Here is a 21,124-nt window from a genome sequence, read left to right as displayed (position 1 = left end):
CTGTCACCCTTTCTTTCTATGCAGTGGGACCCTTCTAGGTGGGAACAGGCAACATCAGCCACTTGTTGCAGTTCGCTGTCCACAGAAGCATCAGGGAGGTGACAGAGGCATTCTACAGAAGGAGAAAGGACTTCATCCTCTTCTTCCTGAGAAGGGAAGACCAGGATGAAAGGGCACATGAGTTTGCCATGGTAGCAGGCTTCCCCATGGTGCAGGGTCCCATCTACTGCACACACACAGTTCTGCAGGTCCTCTATGTCAACGGGGAGCAATATCGTAACTGCAAGGGCTACCACTCTGTCAATGTGCAGTTGGTGTGTAATGACACCAAAACATTCATCTTGGTGAATTCCCACTTTCCTGGCAGCACCCACGATGCTTTTATCCTGCTACAGTCAGCAATACCGACTGTCTTTGGGTCTCCAAGATGCACCACCATGCAAGGTGGGAGGGCCTTCAATGAAAGCCATGAAGCCACCTGCAACATTTTGGAGCAAGCTGTCGGTCACCTAAAGCAGAGGTTTCACTAAGATTGTTTGGGGAGAGTCTCTGCAGTACAGGCCTGAGAGGGTCTCCTTCATGTTTGTGGTGATGTGCTGTATTCTGCACAACCTCATAATTATGAGAGCCTAGTCACTACCTCCTGGGGTCATCTCAGGAGAAGGAGGAGGAAGGGAGGAGATCACATGCAACTGGACGGAGCAAGAGGGACCGCATAATGAGGCTTCGCTTCAGTTAAAGGGAACTTCCTGAAACACAGCATGGACCCAACATTCCCTAAGAGTACATCCATTTCAGGCTCCCCATGACAAAGTCCCCTTGGCAAACTTCAGTCAATAAAGGCCAACAGCAAAAACCTTCACTCAATAACTTTATCCAGCAATACATCAATAATAAAAAACAAGCAGAACTAATCAGCCTTGTGCATCCTCTTAGTGCTTGTCTTGTGGGTGCCCTTTCCTGGCCTATACAGTTCTACCTCAGTGGCTGCTACATGGCTGGTGGAAGGCTGCTGACTTTCACTGGTGGAGAGTGAAGATGGCATTGTAGGACACCTTCGGGCAGCTCTGGGCCTTGAGGGCCCAGCTTTGGACTGCACCATCTCGTGATGGGTGGCAACAGTGTGTGCTGGCTGGCTGAGGGACGACAACAAGGGCACTGGTGGAGTGGCAGTGGTAGGGACAAGAATGCTGTCATCTTGAGAATTTGTGTATCATGGAGCCACAGCCACTTGCATGGGGTGGAACCTCAGCAATCCTCAAAATCTTCTGGAACACAGATTGCTGGATTGCTGAGAGAGCTTGCATGCCCCATCAAGCACGGCGATCTGCATCCACAATGGCAGCAGACACAGACTTATGACCAGATGAGGCAGGGGTCTAGGCCTCCCCTCTCAGCCTTTCCTGGTTTAACTGTAACAGGGTTTAATTTTTAAAACATCGTGTTTTAGCTTCCCTCTCAGTGAGCCCTTGCTCACTACTCTCTGATTGTAATGGCAATGAAATAAACCAGACGGGTTTTCTCAGATTTAAACAAGAAAGGTATAAGTTTATTAACCTAAAAATTCTAATTCAGTTAAAACTACTAAAAGTATGCGACACAACCATGTTAGCATGCATACAATAAACACACACACAAATAGAAACAGAGAAGGAGAAAGAAGAGGAAAGGTTTGAAGTAATAGTTGAAATTCAGTTACTAGCTTTGGGTTTTATGTAAAGTCTTTGATTGAAGTTAAGTCTTGCAGTTCTCGTTGGGACCCAGTGCATACTTTCAAACTTGTTTTGCTGGTCTTCTGTCTTGAGGGTTAAGTTACTTCCGTGGGTCCCTGGAACTTTGCTTGAGAGAAAGAGACGGGGAGAGACCTTCCTTCTCTTTTGTCTTCAAGTTGCAGTCTCTTCCCAAAGCTGTTCTGTGTAGCACAATTCAGACAACCCCAGGTTGCCCAGCAGGTTCGTCATGTGATTAGCTCCTTATTTGGAACAGTCTCTCCTGCGAGGTTTGTGGATTCCCCCAAGCTTAATGGACACTCTCAGTGAAATGCTGGCTGTTACACATTCAATGTCTCTTGATCATCACTACTGACAAAAAATCCATCTGGCTAATTGGATCAAGGAGGTCTCCCATTGTCTTCTTCAGGCAACTGTCTTTTAGAATGCAAATGTGCAGCCATGTTTTCAGCCACTGTTGTGCTCTTTTTAAACAAGTTATTTCTAGTCCAGTAATAGTTCAAAAAATAATGTTCCATATGACGAAATTAATATGTCTCATTTTTTGGCAAGTGTGGTTTTCATCACAAACTGGATGGCTGCAGTCTGAGCCTGCATGCCAGCAGCTAGCGATCTCGTGGCTTCTGTCGGAGCTCCCACTGCAGCAATGATACATTAGGAGGCCTCCCTCTGTGCTGCAGTGGAAGTTGAGACAGTGGTCAGCAGATGCTTCTTCTTGGGTTGGTCCGGTTGTGTTGCCGTGGAGGTACCCACCACTTCCACGATGGAAAAGATGGGCTCCAAGTTCTGTGTGATGCTCTCTGCCATGATGGAGGCAGACTCCTCCATGCTACTAGCCAGTGACTTTAGGCTATCTGGCAGGCCTGCCAATAGACCAAGCATCTCGGTGGGCATCATCAGCGTTTACCTATAGTCTGCCCCAATGAAGTCCACATCTGAGTCCCCCGCAGTAGAACTTGTCTGTGACCTCACCCTCTGGGGAGTTTGGACATAGGTGCCCTGTCCCCTGTCCTGACTGCAGCCCACTTGTGCCCGGTAACTCACCATGTGCAGGTCCTGACTCAAAACTAGCCTCTAAGGTTCACGCAGTGCCAGCATCTGAGCTGGTGGCTGTGAGTATTAGGTCAAGTGAGGGTGCTTCTTCATCAGAGGTCTGCTCTTCCTCTTGCCCTTCCCCCTAAGATTGCAATGAGCAGCAAGCAGTTCTTGATTATCTGAAAGAACAAAAGCATGAGGGGAGGGGTGAGGGAAGTGGGGATGGTGGGGTGTGGTGGGGAGGAAAGCAGAAGGTCCACGCTCACTCCATCTGCAGTTTCTATTTCATGGCACCTTTCAGGATGAGTATGAGGAGTGACTGAAGAAAGTGAACAAGGCAGCAACTTGCCATCATCCAGGACGACCTTGGCAGTGCAGGCTGACACTTGTTCTGGTATTGGTGCCCATTATCCTGTGGACCATCTTCTCGAGGGTGCTGAGGGGATGGATGTTTGGTGGTCCTCTGCCAGTCCTTTGGGTCTTCCTGTTGTTGGCCACCTTCTCTTGCAAGAGAGAGGGCAGAATGTCAGTGACTGTGTCTGCCATAACGGAACAGCTGTAGGTTTGCGGAGATCTGTAGAGGTGTGCGTGTGTGATTGGCATGATTGGAAGGTATGGGTGGGTGAGGTTTAGTATAAGGATGTTCGGGTTGAGTCCTAAATATCAGGATGTACAGCTGGGTGAGTGAATGTGTGACAGGTGAAAGATGTGATGTGTAGATGCATTCACTCACCTTGACCATCCAAGTGAAGTGATTAAACATTTTCCGCCACTGCTGCCAGGTTTGGGAGCAACACTCTGGACATTGACCAGTCTTGTCACATGCTCCTATTCCCTTCGGAGACTCCGTCGCAAGGGCTTCCTGCTCCCCACCAGAAACATAGCCTTCTTCCTGGCCTCCACATCTCTGCATCATGTGTCAGGGGCAGCTTCACTTTAGTGGGGTGCCCGCTCCTTCCCCGATGTGCCATCCTCCTTTTCCCGCAGTGGCAAAGCGTTTTATAGGAACTTCACCTTTAAAAAGCGAAGCTTTCCTGCAGTACATGGCATCTTTACGACGCTACTCAGCCCCTCTGCAATGTGCAGAAGACTGTGGCAGTACAGTGGAGTCTGGGACTGAGCAGGAGCCACTTGCGGTCATGCTACTATCAGGGAAATGAGGTGGGTAGACAAATGGTTTGTCTTCCCCACCTCGTTCCCAACGGACAGGGGTAGGCCACGAATCACAGCCCCACGCCTGAAAATCAGGCTGAATGAATTTCATGCCCTGTAAGTTTAGGTTGTAAGAGTAACTGAATACTTTAAAAACCAAACCAGAAATTATATCTACAGACAGTATTTTCAATTGAAAATATTTTTCAAATGCTGTACTTAGATAATTGTTGCATAAATCAGTACCAAATGAACTGTGTTTTAAGGGTGCTTTAATTTTTTTCTGTTTCACTTGCTGTTAGTGTTTTTTATTATTTTGAAAAGCTTTTTAAAATTTGGGCTGTACTTAATTATTTAATTTTATATTGATTATTATTTTCAGATGCAATCATTCTCAACAATGTTGTCCAAAGTTTTGGTCTTTTGGACCTTGTTAAAAAGGTTTTGACAAGTCACAAGAGTCAAATGGATCGTTCCCGAGAGCAGTACACGCGAGATTTAGCGGGTGAGTATATGTACATTTATGTGTATACTGTGTCTGCCATAACGGAACAGCTGTAGGTTTGCGGAGATCTGTAGAGGTGTGCGTGTGTGATTGGCATGATTGGAAGGTGTGGGTGGGTGAGGTTTAGTATAAGGATGTTCGGGTTGAGTCCTAAATATCAGGATTTGCTGCTGAAAAATTATACAGTTTTGATTTAACTGTTATGAAAAGCAGAAATTCTTCTTTTGTGCTAACCATTGCAATATTTTTGAAGATATTTACTCCCCTTTTAGAGAGGAGAGGTGGGTAGGTAATCTGTTGTGTGCCATCATCAATAGTACTCTCTCGTTGGGAGAGCAGCTGAGCAGCTTGGGATGACTCCTGTCCTTCCATTTGCAAATTGCTGGCCTCCCCTCAGTGCCTTTCTTTGACATCACAGTTGAGTGAGAGAGATTTTACATGGAATCCTCATTCCACCAATCTGTCAAGTAAAGTGTTTGTACTTCAACCTGTTGCACCCACTAACTGCTACATTTTTAAATGAAGTTATAGTCAATATTATTTTTCCATGCCAAGTTCTGGGAATAACAGACTGCAGAGCACCATCCTGGATAGGCACATCACAGAGAGTGAGGGAGCTGCCCCAAACTCCTGTTTTCAGCCTACCCTGTAGGACAGAATGTTGGGAATCGAATGGCCAACGTAAAGAGAAATGAGAACTATGAGGCAAAGGAGGAAAGGCATAATCAAACCAATGAGTAGGTAGATATCAAGAAGAAAACGTTAGGAACAGTTAAATCAAAGTCTATCAAAGGACTTTCCATGGGAAACCACATTGGCTTAGATTTTGCAATCAGCGACAAACGAACAGGGCTTGCCTTTCATGACGCTTACAGTCGCCCACAAAATTTTTATGGGCTTTTGTGTGGCAACTTAAGGTAATTAGAGAGCCATTTCAGTGTTGCGTCCTCTACAGGGGATCTGGGAACTGTTTAAGCAGGGCAAGCAACGGCATGACTCCTCAATTGAGCAGATTGAAGAATCTTTATGCAGCCATGCAGGCCTTGAAATTTACTCAGACGAGAATGGGGGAGGAGTGGCCACCTGGTAGCATGTGGAAACCGAGAACTAAGTTCAGTATGCCTGTCAGTGGCTTCTTAACTGAGCTAATTAATTAGCATCTTACTTCTGTATTTGGTGTCCAGTGCTCGGCAGGGGGCATGTTTAGAACCCGTATGATGCAATCACAGCTCCAGTATTTAAAGGGCCAATATGAAGATGGAGTTTGGAGGGGTTGGAGTTTTCAACAAAGGAAGAGAAGCTCAATAATTAATTTGAGATACTTGCACTTTAGTGGGACCAGTTGGAGAAATAGTTGGGTTTTCACCTGGTGACTTGTACATCATAAGTGAACAAGAGCAGATGGCAGGTACAGCTGTGGAGAGTCTGCGTTGGAGCATGCAGCCCTCTCTGCTCAGTTGAACACAGATGCTATGCCCCACAGGGGCCATCAATGAAAAGGAGAATCATTGAGCAGTAGAAGAGAATGTACGATGCACTGACCGGCCTTCAAAGCACACTGAACACGATTGCAGAGAGAATGGAGGAGTCTGCCACAAGCACGAGTGGGTTGATGTTGCAGGGTAGTGTGATGATCTGTTCTTGCATTAATAGAGTGGTCAGCCCTGTGCACCATCAAATGAGTCCATCCATGCCTTGGTCCTGGCCATGCAAACACTGGATGACAACATGTCTTCCACTTTAAATAGGACGACAGAGCCTTAGCCATGGCTTAGAGCGTTGCACTGATCTGAACCAAAGTGCTCTCCAGCACAGTGGTAACAGTGAATTGTGGCTGGGTCATGAGAGGGATGTTGGCGAGAGGGAACATGGGAGTGGAGACTCGGTTCAAAGTGCTTCCACTTCTCATCTGTGGTCCCCCACCCCTCAGTCAGTACCCGACAGGCTGCCTCGTATCCTGATGGCCAAGTCTGTCCTTGCACAGGTTCAGCTGGAGCAGTCTTTGGTGGAGCCCTCAAGGGCTCCAAAACCTAGAGGTCATTGGCCAAGAGAATCTGAGCCATCCAAACAGGGATCTGAGCAGCAAACCACAGGGGTTTCACCGCATAGGAGTGGTAGGAAGAGGAAAGCTTTGTAATTGCACAGACTATGCATATGGATGCATGATAAATTGTAATTGCTAAAAAGAAATGCTGTCGAAGCTTTTTGTCTTGCACTCATCAGGACAGATGCAAGGATTCCAAATTTCAACGGGAACAACAATTTATACTGCATGAGAAAGGGGTGCTGACTTGCCAACCAATCAGCACTCTTTTCTCATGCGGTATGAATTTGGCATCTGTCCTGATGAGTGCAAGATGAAAAGATTCAACAGCATGTCTCTTTTTTTTTCAGCAATACTCAAGTTCTGTACTACCAAGCGACGAGAAAATGTAATGTTATTAAGTTTCTGTTGTTGAGTTAAAGCACCAAAATATTTTTTGCACCATTTTCCCATCTTTGGTTGCCAGGAGGAAAGTTGCCTTTTAAGTTGTTTGATGATAAATGGGAAGACATGAATTGTAAGGGACTAGTGAGGGGGATGTGCAAGGGATCGTTGGTTGTTCGCAGGACTGCTTTGTGTCAGGGTGGGGGTGTGTGCATGTGGTGGTGGGTGGGGATCGTGAGGTGGGAAGAGTGGTTGTTGCAGGTGCTTGTGACATGCGTCCACTGGTGCAACCTAAGGGAACTTTGCTGCCCAGGATGCCCTTTTTAATGCAATGTCCATCTGGTGGTGCATCCTCCTCCTCCTCCAATGTAACCCCATTATTTAACAAGGAGGCGAGAGAGAAAATGGAGAACTACAGACCTGTTAGTTTGACATGAGTAATAGGGAAAATGTTGGAATCTATTACAAAGGATGAGATAACTGGACAGTTGGAAAATAATGATATGATTGGGCAGAGTCAAGATGGATTTGTGAAAGGGAAATCATGTTTGACAAACCTGTTGAGGTTTTTTGAGGATGTTCCTTGCAGCATAGATAAAGGAGAACCAGTGGATGTGGTGTATTTGGATTTACAGAAAGCTTTTGATAAGATTCCACACAGGAGGTTAATAAATAAAATTAGAGCACCTGGGATTGGTGGTAATATGCTGCAATGGATTGAGAATTTGTTAACAGACAGAAAGCAGAGAGTAGGAATAAATGGGTCATTCTCAGGATGGCAGGCTGTTACTAATATAAAAGCAAAATACTGCGGATGCTGGAAATCTGAAATAAAAACAAGAAATGCTGGAATCACTCAGCAGGTCTGGCAGCATCTGTGAAAAGAGAAGCAGAGTTAACGTTTCGGGTCAGTGACCCTTCCGAAGAAGAGTCACTGACCTGAAACGTTAACTCTGCTTCTCTTTTCACAGATGCTGCCAGACCTGCTGAGTGATTCCAGCATTTCTTGTTTTTATTATGGCAGGCTGTTACTAGTGGGGTACCACAAGCATCAGTGCTTGGGCCGCAGCTGTTTACAGTCTATATAAATGACTTGGATATGGGGACCAATTGTAATATTCCCAAATTTGCAGATGACACAAAACTAGGAGGGAATATAAGTTGTGAGGAAGATGCAAGGAGGCTTCAAGGGGATTTGGACAGGCTAAGTGAATGGGCAAGAACATGGTAGCTGGAATATAATGTGAATAAGTGTGAAGTGATCCACTTGGTAGAAAAAACAAAAAGGCAGAGTATTTCTTAAATGGTGAGAGGTTGGGAAGTGTTGATGTCCAAAAAGACCTGGGTGTCCTTTTTCATGAGTCACTCAAAGCTGGTATGCAGGTGCAGCAAGCAATTAAGAAGGCAAATGGTATGTTGGCCTTCATTGCAAGGGGTTTTAAGTACAGGAGTAAAGATGTATTGCTTCAGTTGTATAAAGCATTGGTGAGACCACACTTAAGAGTATTGTGTACAGTTTTGGTCTCCTTATCTAAGGAAGGATATACTTGCCGTAGAGGGAGTGCAACTGGGGTTCACCAGACTAATTCCTGGATGGCGGGATTGTCTTAGGAGGAGAGATTGCAGAAACTGGGCCTGTATTCTCTAGAGTTTCAAAGAATGAGAGGTGATCTCATTGAAACTTACAAAATTCTTACAGGGCGTGACATGGTGGATGTGGATAGGATGTTTCCTCTGGTTGGTGAGTCTAGAACAGGGGGACACAGTCTCAGAATAAGGGGTAGGCCATTTAAGACTGAGATAAGGAAGAATTATCTTAATCAGAGGGTGTTGAATTTTTGGAATTTTCTACCCCAGAAGGCTGTGGAATCTCAATCATTGAGCATGTTCAAGACAGAAATCAATGGATTTCTGAATACTAACGACATCAAGGGATATGGGGATAGTGGGGGAAAATGGCGAAGATGTAGATGATCAATCATGATCTATTTGAATGGTAGAGCAGGCTCGATGGGCCAAATGCCCTACTCCTGCTCCTATTTCCTCTGATCCTATGATCATCCTCCTCTTACTCCTCCTCCTCAGAATCATCCAACAAGGATCTGAGCTCCACATCTTGTACCTCCTGCAGGTCCAAATCTTACTGCCATGCAATATTGTGCAGAGCACAGTGTAACAGGACTATTTTGGAGACCCTTGTTGATGTGTACTGAAGGATGCTTCAAGATCTGTGTAGGCATTTGAAATTTATCTTCAACCATAACAAAAGAAAATGCTGGAAATACTCAGCAGGTCTGGCAGCATCTGTATAGAGAGAAACAGTTAATGTTTCAGGTCTGTGACAGATGTTAGCTGTTTCTCTCTCCACAGATGCTGCTAGACCTGCTGAATATTTCCAAAATTTTCTGTTTTTAGTTCAGATTTCCAGCATCTGTAGTATTTTGCTTTTATAACAGTGTATCTTCAGTACGCTGATGGCTTGTTTGATCACATAGCTGGTGATCGTCTAACAGTTATTGTAGTGCTGTTGGGCTTCACTGGCCTTGATTCTGATGGGTGTCATCAGTCCAGTTTGACGTGGGTATTCTTTGTCTCTCAGTAGCCACCCCTAAGTTTGCTTGCAGGTCTGAAAATGTCGGGGAGCTTGGACTACCACAAGACGAGAGCATTGTGGCAACACCCTGGGAATCTTCTGTACATCCACATAAATATATTATATGGTTACACACTGGCTGCTCTCTGCTGCTGCCTTCTCTGATGTCCAGCTCCAGGACTCTGAACAGCAGGCTGCTGCTGGTGGCAGTGCTAGTGCTGATCATTTGGTCCCTTGTCCAAGGTCCAACTTAAGACAGTCAAATCCCACCCATCTTGCTATGCTTGAAAAAAGCCTCCAAAGTGTAGAACGTTAACTCTCAGCAAAAGTACTGTGAACAAACCCTTTCCCATTAATAGGTAAGAAAACAGCTATGACTGCTGAGTATTTATTGCAGTACTTCCATGAGATTGATTCAGCCCCTTCATTTGTTACTGTGGTCCCCCTTCACCTTCACTGGCAAGATTCAGGAAGCCCAAGAGTCTCGTGGTTATGCTGTTAAAATCAAATCAGTTGAAATATCGCTCTATGTGAGCAATTAGCATATGTTCTTAGGCAACCTAAATCTCTCAAGTAGAATCTGTGCAAGATCCGAATGTGCTCTGGTGAAATGTGCAAATTGGTGGATTGGAGCCGGCTTCCTGATGCGCTGATATTTTTGCTGGTTTTAACCCCCCCACCCGCACCCAAACCCGGTTAAAATTTCCCTCGCAGAGCCTAAAGCAGGAAATGTAAGTTAGAATATTTAATTCAATGTAAAATCCGTGTACTGAAAGAAAAATAAATAGAGGGAAAGAAAGATGGGATTAAGAGAAAGACAAAAGTAAAAAAAAATCCATTTTAAAAAAATTTCCAACAATAATTAAAATCTGAAAGAATGAAATTCCACACCTGTAAAAGTTCAGTGTTAGAGAAGTTGCTCGGTAGCAATTAAAACTGAACACACAGTTAAATATTCACTTACATTTGAATGAATAAGTCCAACTTTTTCTGGCGTATTTGTAAGTCCCACAACTTCACGCCCTTCATCTGTTTGAATGCCGAGCTTCTTGGTGAGGTACCGGTGTAGTGAAGCTTGTGGAGGAGCAGTACAAGTTGGACAACAACTTCCAGATTTCTACTTTTAACTGCACGTGTGGATGCTAGAAGTCACTGTCCAATTTACTCCAAAATAACGGTGTATGTGTGATATTCCTACCACAAAATCCAGGCTAATATAAAAGTGGCAACATTTACCTGCAGCACCTATTATGTCTGCAGCTGGCAGTGTGATTGGCAATCAGCTTCTGATTACCTCTTTGGCCCTCACAGCTGGGTCTGTAACCAAGTCCTCTTTTGTGCTCACAGTAGTTCCAACCTCTCTGCCCTGCTGATATTTTTGTGCAATCAGTCCTTCCCCTCTATTGTATTTTTGGGCCAGTCAACCATCTTTTACCCTCTCCCCTAGATTCTGCTTTTGCAGGCCAAGCAGGCAAACCCTCCATTCCCAAACTGAAAAACGTAAGTGACTTGGCATCTCCCTCTGCCTCAGAAGGAATTTTTGAGCCTGGCAGCACCACCCCAACAGAAGGCCAGCCTTCTCTTAACTCTTTTTCTCCTCCTTATCCTTCTCTCTTCCATACACCCTTATTTTTCTCCTCTGCCCAACCCACTTCCTTTTAATCTCTTTATTTTCTCTTCACCTCTCGTACCTTTTGCTTCTCTCCCCCTTTTGCCCTTCTCTCCCTCTCTTCCACTTCCTCTCACCACTCACCCTCTCTTCTCCTCTCACACTTGGCAGCCTTTTCCTTTCCCTTCTTCCTCACCCCTCCTTCCTGTCCTTCCGTTCCTCTTGTTCCTACTCTTCTCCCTCTTTCGCCTCTTCCTCCCCTCCTCCTCTTTGCTCCCTTTCGCCATCCCAATCCCTTCCCTTCTTCCCCTCCTCTTTTGCTATGTCTCCTTTCCACTCCCCCCTCCCTCCTATTCATGCTTTTAACTGAATATCTTACTGGGATTTGATTCTCTGTATGCAACATGATGGAAAAGTGACTGCTTAGAAAAGAAGTCTGCAAGGAATGCTCATTTATGTCCATATACGAAAATCTTTATACACATTACAGCACATCCTTTTTGTGTGAAATGATCCTACCTCAGTATTCACCACAAGGAGAATTTTCAGAAATATTATTCTTTATTATCATTGCCTCCTATGAGATGATCTATTTCCCACAGGACAGTTCCTCCAAACAATGTTCTTTATCTTATTTCAGCAGTAGTCACGTTCATATGGCTTCCACAAAAGTGAGACACATTTTGAAATGCCATATCCATTTTCACCATGAAAATATAAATTAATGTGTTCAATTATTTAAGCTAGCCTTGTCTTTAATATACACAAAAGTTGTAAGATTTTTCATGTCACTAATAATCATGACCTGTGCCTGTCACATGACCACAATCTTATAGCTGACCTCGGTGAGAGACCATCCAACTTACACTTGACATTAATGAGATACTACAGACTTGAGGCTTGTAATCTGAATATTATGGCATTCAAATAAGCAGCCCCTGGTATTGTGTGGATTTAGAATACAAAATATATATATATATTTAAACTCCAGTGTTTCTTAGCTCTGGCCCCAACAGGGCGCATATAGTTGTACTATTTTTTAATATAGCAAGTGGAAAAAGGACTAAGCCCTTTGCTGTTCCAATTCTTAATCGATCTGAATTCCTACTCTCTCAGAAAACTATAGCATATGAATATTTTAATCAGGAATTGCTGTTACCTAAAATAATATTAAAACAGGATTGTATTTGGAAAACACTTTTGACAGTGAAGCCTGAGTTTCATTTTAATGCTCCATTTCTCTTGCAGTCTGAATCGTTACAACTCGATCTCCTCCTTAACCTTCAGTGGGGCACTGAAAATCTCGTTTCCGTTAATTGTTCCAAAATAATTTTGTTAGTCTCTCTCAAGTTGAACCCGCAGCTGCCACATCTTAACTTTAAGGATTCCAGCCCCAGTCATTCTTTATCCAGTGATATTCTTGGCCTCTATCCTCAGATGGAACTCTCACATCTCCTATAGCTTTAACTGCCTCAAAAATGCGCCCAGCATTTCTTCTCTCAATCACAATTAACAGACTTCGGCTTTATGGGGAGCTGAGACCTGAATACAGCTCCAGTATACAGTGAACGTATTCTAACAGTGACCCCACATTCCTGGACAAGATACAAGAAAAAGCTTGGCACCTGAAAGATGCACCCGATCTCACCTCTGGCCTTCAAACTTATCTCTATCGCAAAATTTTTTGTGTCAGTACTATGGAGACAGTGAACACTGTCATAAATGTGAAGTGCCTTGGCACATCCTTGGTGTTAAAAACAAGACGAACCTCACAGTCTACTACTCCTAGTTCATTCTTTCCCAGATTCACAAAACTATGAAACTTGTTTTCAGTATTTTGTTCTTCCTACAAGCAAGATACCAGAAATAAGAGGTGTCAGTTATGAGGAGAGACTGGAGAAACTAGAGCTCTTCTTACAACTGAAAAAGCTAAGAAGAGTACTGGTGGAAGTATTAAATTGAATAGGGCAATATATTTCCACTGGTTGCTGACTTGGTAACTAGAGGACATAAATTTAAGATAATGAAGAAAGGAAGCGGTGAAGTTTTTTTATATAATGCAGAAGGTTGTTAGGTCAAGGATGCCTTACTAGAAACTGTGGTGGAAACAGAATCCATAATCCCTTTTAAAAGGGTTTGATTAATATTTGAAAAAGAAAAAAAAAGATACGGGTAAAATCAGGGGAATGGGACTAATTTGATAGCTCTTCCAGATGGCTGGAAAGTGTAATGAGAGAATGGCCTCCTTTTGTTGCTGTAAGATTAATTATTGCAGCATCGTCAGCAAAGAGCCCGTCTTGCCCGTCTAAGAGCGAAGTCCAAAGTACGGAAAGTCCTCATCAGGGAACTCCTCTTTGATGACGATGCTGCTTTAACATCTCACACTGAAGAGTGCCTGCAGAGTCTCATCGACAGGTTTGCGGCTGCCTGCAATGAATTTGGCCTAATCATCAGCCTCAAGAAAACGAACATCATGGGGCAGGACGTCAGAAATGCTCCATCCATCAATATTGGCGACCACGCTCTGGAAGTGGTTCAAGAGTTCACCTACCTAGGCTCAACTATCACCAGTAACCTGTCTCTAGATGCAGAAATCAACAAGCACATGGGAAAGGCTTCCACTGCTATGTCCAGACTGGCCAAGAGAGTGTGGGAAAATGGCGCACTGACACGGAACACAAAAGTCCGAGTGTATCAAGCCTGTGTCCTCAGTACCTTGCTCTATGGCAGCGAGGCCTGGACAACGTATGTCAGCCAAGAGCGACGTCTCAATTCATTCCATCTTCGCTGCCTCCGGAGAATACTTGGCATCAGGTGGCAGGACCGTATCTCCAACACAGAAGTCCTCGAGGCGGCCAACATCCCCAGCTTATACACACTACTGAGTCAACGGCGCTTGAGATGGCTTGGCCATGTGAGCCGCATGGAAGATGGCAGGATCCCCAAAGACACATTGTACAGCGAGCTCGCCATTGGTATCAGACCCACCGGCCGTCCATGTCTCCGCTTTAAAGACATCTGCAAACGCGACATGAAGTCCTGTGACATTGATCACAAGTCGTGGGAGTCAGTTGCCAACGTTCGCCAGAGCTGGCGGGCAGCCATAAAGGCGGGGCTAAAGTGTGGCGAGTCGAAGAGACTTAGCAGTTGGCAGGAAAAAAGACAGAAGCGCAAGGAGAGAGCCAACTGTGTAACAGCCCCGACTAACAAATTTCTCTGCAGGACCTGTGGAAGAGCCTGTCACTCTAGAATTGGCCTTTATAGCCACTCCAGGCGCTGCTCCACACACCACTGACCACCTCCAGGCGCTTACCCATTGTCTCTCGAGACAAGGAGGCCAAAGAAAGAAAGAAGATTAATTATTGATCTGTCTTTTCCTTTTTACATGCTTGTTGAGGAACTGCATTAAGAGCATTAGCACATGAAATTGGTTTCTCAGTTTAATAAACACAGAACTGGAGCTAGATCAAGAGCAGATTGGGATTGTTATACAAATCTGGTTCCAAAAATAAAATTTGTTGAGATGAAGTAATTGCCAAACAAGATAGTGGAAGAATAACTAATGTTCGGGCCTATCCAAAGGGAAAATAACCTTTAAATGACGATGCAAAAAAAGCTTGCACTTATATGGTAACATAATGTACCCTTTAACCTGCATACACCTAAACCATCACATGTCATTCATTCTTCGCAATATTCCTTCACTTTTTTTCAAATATCTCTTTTTTTCTTATTTTTCTGTATTTTAACTCCCCACTGTAGACCTTTTCACTTGTTTAGCATGAAAATAGGCATGCAATTTGTTGAATGAACCTGGAGTTAGAGTATTTGCCACTGTTCTCTTGATCATTCCTGTATTCTGTGGCAGTTTCCTCTCTGCTAGTTGAAATGCTGAAACTAGTGATTTTTGACTTTTTTTTATAATACTACCAACTGACTAGGTAAATGAGCTCATCCAAAGCTCTGCTGCTCATATCCTAAGTCGCACCAAGTCTCGTTCACCCATCACCTCTGCACCCAAGGGCCTATGTTGGCTCCTGGTCTGGCAAAGACCTCATTTTAAAATTCTCATCCTCGTTTTCAAATCTGTCCATGGTCTTGCCCCTCCTTATCTCTGTAACCTCCCCAAGCACTACAAGCCAAAATATCTATGCTACTCCAATTCAGCCTCCTGTGCATCCCCTATTTTAATTGCTTCAATGTTGGTAGCTGTGCCATCATCTCCTCCCTTAAGATGCTCCTAAAAACCGTCCTTTTGATCAAGCTTTTGGTCATTTGTTCCAATATCTCCTCACATGGCTTGGTATCAAGTTTTTTTTTGTTTGGGTCAATCATGGGATTCCAGTCCACCCAGTATGATGTCTATGTTAACAGAACAGAAAATTCTGAGTAAATTGCAATATAGTGACATTTTAGCACCCCTCAGACTGGATTTACTGGGTATCCATGTTGCCAGTTAATAATCAGTTGGCTGAGAAACCTTGTGTTAAGTCACATCAGCAGTAAATGTAAATAGCAGCCCAAGTACTTATCACTTTCTTAACTGGAATGCAAAATATTTGAAATACCACATTGGAATTATTAACCTTTTTTATCATTTGTTTTAGATGAAAATAGAAGCAAAAGCATTGGTATTACTTGAAAAACTTCGAATTCTGCTTTAGAATTATTAGTGGTTGACAGAAATTCATTTTACATAGTCAAGGGGAATATATTGGGTGGAATTTTCTCAACTTAGTCCCTGCCAAAGCAGTGGGACCATTAGTGGGTTGGGAACCCATTGAACTCTTCGGTGGACTTTTGCCGAGGCTCTTTAACTGAGCCATGGAATTAGCATGCTGTTTCAGGGTTTTGTCAAAGGAAGGATTTCTAATTTCTGTGTCTGGGTGATCCATCTCTGCCTCCTCCGGAAGTCCCAGCATCACAGATGCCAGTCTTCAGCCAATTCGATTCACTCCACATGATATCAAGAAACGACTGAAGGCACTGGATACTGCAAAGGCTATGGGCCCTGACAACATTCCGGCAATAGTACTGAAGACCTGTGCTCCAGAACTTGCTGCGCCCTTCGCCAAGTTGTTCCAGTACTGCTACAACACTGGCATCTACCGGACAATGTGGAAAATTGTCCAGGTACGTCCTGCGAACGAAAAGCAGGACAAATCCAACCCTGCCAATTACTGCCCCATCAGTCTACTCTCAATCATCAGTAAAGTAATGGTAGGAGTCATCGACAGTGCTATCAAGCGGCATTCGCTTAGCAATAACCTGCTCAGTGACACTCAGTTTGGGTTCCACCAGGGCCACTCAGCTCCTGACCTCATTACAGCCTTGGTTCAAACATGGACAAAAGAGCTAAACTCAAGAGGTGAGGTGAGGTGATAGTGACTGCCCTTGATGGCACTGGCAATATGTGTCCACCTGGCCCACTGGGAAAGAGGTCTTGTTCCAGAAGGTTGCCAATATGACCTGCTTTGGAAATCTCAGCCTCCTGAGGTACAGGTGCTCATACCTGTGTTGGGAGTTCCCCCTCCTTGGAGCTGGATCTCTGTGTCCATCTCCTCTGTCCTGTGGAGCAGTATGGCTGAGAAGGCAGCTGCCACTGGTGCTGGTGTTGCTCCTGCTGCTGGTCCTGCCAGCGTTGGTATTGCTGCTCCTCTTCCTCTTTGTCAGACGTACAAGGTAGAGCTGCATAAATGGTCACATGCCATGGTCAAGGCTGGCAGCAGGGAATTGCAGTTGAAGGTGAGTGAAGTCACTTCCAAGAAGTTGACAATCACCTCTCAAGCACTGAAAACACTCTGTGAGAAGGAGTGCTGTCAGCAGCAGCCTCTGGCCTAACTATGGCTGCAGCTCTTCAGTTTCACTAATCAGAGGCTTCCCAGCCAGTCACTTTCACTGAAGTAGCACTCCCTGCTGTGCATTTGCCTGGCGAGTTCAATGCAGCTCACAATATATGTCTGCTGCCTGTTAAATGCAGAATCCTTGGTTAAAATAGAACTTAGTTGCTTATTGTAATATTTAAATGCCTTACCTGACACCTTCAAACCCGCCCGGATGAAAGCTGGAAGACAGTGGGATGATGTCAAGCTCCCTACCCGCCGTCACTTTTAGGGGACTTAACTCCCCAAATGCACCTGCCCCAGATGCACCTGAAAATGCCTCCCCTTGCCTGTGAAAATTCCTCCCAATGTGTTATCTAGTTTCTCATCAAATGGAATCCTAAACGTCAATAGTTTCAGTGTACAGCAGAAATCAAAACAAAAGAATGTTGGATTTTCTTGTAAATTCAAATGAACCAGACATTAGTTTTGTAACTGCTTGCTTCTGAAATGGCTTGGACTTGCTTCAATGCTTGGTCCATACAAGACAGGAGAAAATGGGTCTGCAGATACACATAAATCTTGTGCTGAAAGTGAAGACAACTGCTCCTCTGTTGTATTGATTTTCTCCCTACTTATCTTTGCCACTGTATAAGAGAAAAAATAAACTTGTGCACTTCCACATCAAACTTATATACAGTTATTTTATATAGCTTTATCTAGGTTCTAGTTCCAATATACAACCAAAGGCAGGTGAGATGATGATAGCTGTTTTTCATGAGCAGCTAGAAATTTGTGCTTTGAATGATTTAAAAAATGTGATGCTTATTTTCTTAGCAAACAAAAGATCTATAAATAAGGAGTTAGATAGAGAACTGCAAAAAAGATATTTATCAGAAATGTTACATGACAACTAGGAAAGAACAAGTTGAGAATTAAATTTTTAGGTTGTTAAAGTCGATGTTATTAGGTAATTTAATTTGTAATACCCGAGCTGCTTTTTGAATCCAGCTTTGTAATAATGCAGTTTTGTTTTATATTTAAACATACAGTATGGGGTAGCTTCATCAACAAGAGGGAAAATATTGTGATTAAGCAGCCCAACTGACCCAAACTCTTCTCCCTAAACTGGAAAGAGAACAGTTTCACCACAGCAAGGAGTCTATAAATCTTTGAATTTGTGTGGTGGAAACGTTGCTCATTTTTAAAAATGGGGCCTTTCCCTCACACGCATACATAAACATGCACTCACAATGGCTGGAATTTTATTGATGTGGCGGGGGCTCCGACGACGGGCACGCAAGTTGGGGGCAACCCTGCCTTGGCTGTTTGTTGGTCCCGGCTGCATTTTCCGGCCATCCGGCATGCCAGAAAATCGGAGGGTTGGCAGGTCAGCAGTCTCAGCAGCACCACCGGGAGGGGGGGCTTGGAAGAGAGGACACTTTGGAAGCATGCCTCCCACCCAACCTGATAAGTGGGGTCTGGGGTGCCGGGGCCAGTCCGGCACGCCCTGGTGGGGTGGGGGGGAAGGTTGCCAGGAGGGTGACCATTGCTGCTGGGCGCCCCTCCATGGGCCACAGTGTGCCCGCATAGGAGGCCGCCCTACTGCCCGAGCCTGTAGGGAGGTCACCAGGGTTTACCAGGCAGTCACCCCAGGTGGCAGAGGGCTCACCCATCGCTGAGAAAATGCTAGTGATGGCAGGAAGAGGCCTTTAATTGGCCACTTAAGTGGCTTAATTGGCCTCTGGGCTGGAAGGCTGTCCTCCACCTTCCACGCCGCTGGTAAAATGGCATGGTGGAGGAAAGACGATGGGCACTCCATTCCCCCTCCTCCCCTCACCATTTTACAGCCCAATGTGTTTACACAGGGCCTTGGTATTTTTTAAAAGGTGAATCAGTAATTTCCTTCAACCATACAACTTTGAACACGTACAGAGGAGACACTATGGGCTGAATTTTCAAAACACAGGAACCTGATGTCTGGATGACTTCTGGGTCCCGACCCCATGCCTGAGCTCCGTTGTTAAAGCAACGCGATCTTCAAATGTTAGTTCTCTAATTGGGTAGAAGGCGAGCTCAGCGCCCACTTAGAGAAGCCAAACAGCTGCAGGAGGCGGAACTGCCTATAGAGTGCAAGCGGCAAAGCAAAGTGGTAGCCATGATAGGGCCTGCCACTGCCTTGCTGATTAGATCAGCCAGCTCCATGAAGGCCAGCAGAATAAAGAGGTGAGGCAGTGCTTCCAGAATGTTTAAAAAAAAAAGTCTTGCACCTGGCCTGGCGCAAGATGCCCGTGGGCCCAAAACATTTCATCGTGCAGCAATAAGGTTTGCTCGCTGTGAGCCCGACAGTTGAGTACGGTCGTGCACCAGACTGGCAGGGCTCGCCGGAATTGTGATTGAAAATTACAGTGCAGGCTCCCCTGGCCTCTTAACGAGTTGTACCATGAGTTTAATGGGCCACTAGTTGGAGCTGAGTAGCTTCCCCATTCCCTCCCCCTTTCCAGATTGAAAATTGTAGACTGTCCCAGAGGTTCCGGAGATGAGCTCTGGAACTATGATTTTCAAATCACGTCTGTACTGGGTCCCAACCCTGTGGCCCTTTGAAAATCTGGCCCTGTTTCTGATGGCATGTAACTAAAGTATGAATCTCTGTCTGGTGCTTTTGACTTTTGGGGAAAAAAATTGATTTTTTCTAACAACTTTTTTGTCAATTATGTCATCTGTAGTGTCCAATGGGAGCAAATTAATTTTTTCAGCTAAATAAATGGACCTTGATATAAATGACAGGTAGACTTGACTAAGAACAGCTATTTCAGGTTGTTGAATTGTAGTTGGGAGATGGTCGAGTTGCAAAACTATTATAAGCAAACAATATATGTAGTTCCCTATGAGCTAAGAGTAGAAATGGTTTGTCTTGTGATAATCATGTAATAATATAACGTGCATTTTGGTAGGAATATTACTGCTTGAAAAATAAGAGTCTTAATGGGGTAGAGCAACAAGGAGATCTAGGGGTATAGATACACAAATCACTAAATATAGCAACACAGGCTAATACAGTCATAAAAAGCAAACCAAGCACTGGTTTCTGGAGGAATGGAATTGAAAAGCAGAGAAGTTACGTTAAACTTGTATAGAACTGTCTTTAGACCACACTTTGAGTACTGTTCACAGTTCTGGGGCTGGATTTTTAAATTCATTTGGGGACCGGATTGGCAGCCATTATGCCAACCCTAAGTTATTTTGAATGAGGGTGGCTCGCGGTTGGATCTGCTGCCTACTGCTTCCAGTTGGACAGCCAATTGAGACCATTATTGGCAATTACGGGGCCTTTCCTGCACCAATTGGAATTTCCAATTGCAGTGTGGACAGCCCACACTGGGTTGGACCTTGCCCAGGACAGTGGGGTGCGATGGATCACGCGAGGGTCCTCCAACCCCCACCTGAACCCATAATAGCTGCCGGGCCACAGCTGCAGCCACTGGCCATCCCCTGGAGGGATTGACCTTCAGGAGCATGGCCAGGCAGATGTGGCTTTTTAAACCATCAAAAAGAACTTACCTGGCCTTCTCCCTCTCTCCATCTTCAGATCGGCAGCTTCCACCTCGGCCCGTGGGGCTGCCGGTCACTGAATGCTGGATGTTATTTGATACGATCCACCTGTCTTTGGGATGTATGCCCTATATACCTAGCATCACACTGGCATTTAAATTCATATATCACATTACTCATTTGTGTGATAGGCAGCATCCTGTTAGTGGCGAACACCACACATGTTGCTACTGCATAGTAGCAGCATAAAACAGCTAGCTTTACCTCGTGCTCAAATTTTTGGGATACATTACCCTTCCGGGGTAATTTGAGGTAGACTGGGCACTTTTCAGGGAGAAAATGACTGCCTTAGGAGGTCCATTCATAAGTTTGCGTGATATACAGCAAGAAATGATCTGATCAGGGTAGCCATTGTGATGCAGGATGTCTTTGATTCGCCCTATTTCAGCATCAAGCTTGCATGGTGAGACTGGCGGATCATATCAAACAACATGTCCCCTCCGCTGTTCGCAATGGGCAAGGTACAGGCCATACCCAACCAGCCCATGCTTGCAAAACTCAAAACAGTGTCCAACATTAGATGTGATTCCGCGATTGGACAACATTTGCTAAATAATCCTCAGTGTGCTAAGAACTACACTGACAACCAATTTAAGATTGTCAGTAGGGCTCGCAGTGTGGCACATTTGCGCGTACTG

At 44.7% G+C, this 21,124-nt stretch overlaps 1 protein-coding gene across 5 annotated transcripts in view; it reads left to right on the top strand.

The window, feature by feature from the left end:
• The window catches only part of gmeb2 (glucocorticoid modulatory element binding protein 2), a 94,271-nt gene that overhangs the window by 56,129 nt on the left and 17,018 nt on the right, over positions 1-21,124 (top strand). For all 5 annotated transcript variants that reach the window (XM_068048222.1, XM_068048221.1, XM_068048219.1 and 2 more), the window contains one exon: positions 4,300-4,422. In XM_068048222.1, the coding sequence (XP_067904323.1) occupies positions 4,300-4,422 (123 nt within the window). The remainder of the gene's footprint in view (positions 1-4,299; positions 4,423-21,124) is intronic.

Source organism: Heterodontus francisci, chromosome 16, assembly GCF_036365525.1.
Source record: "Heterodontus francisci isolate sHetFra1 chromosome 16, sHetFra1.hap1, whole genome shotgun sequence".
Classification (NCBI taxonomy): domain Eukaryota; kingdom Metazoa; phylum Chordata; class Chondrichthyes; order Heterodontiformes; family Heterodontidae; genus Heterodontus; species Heterodontus francisci.
The sequence above is the reverse complement of the archived record's forward strand: the minus strand, read 5'-3'. Positions and strand labels throughout refer to the sequence as shown.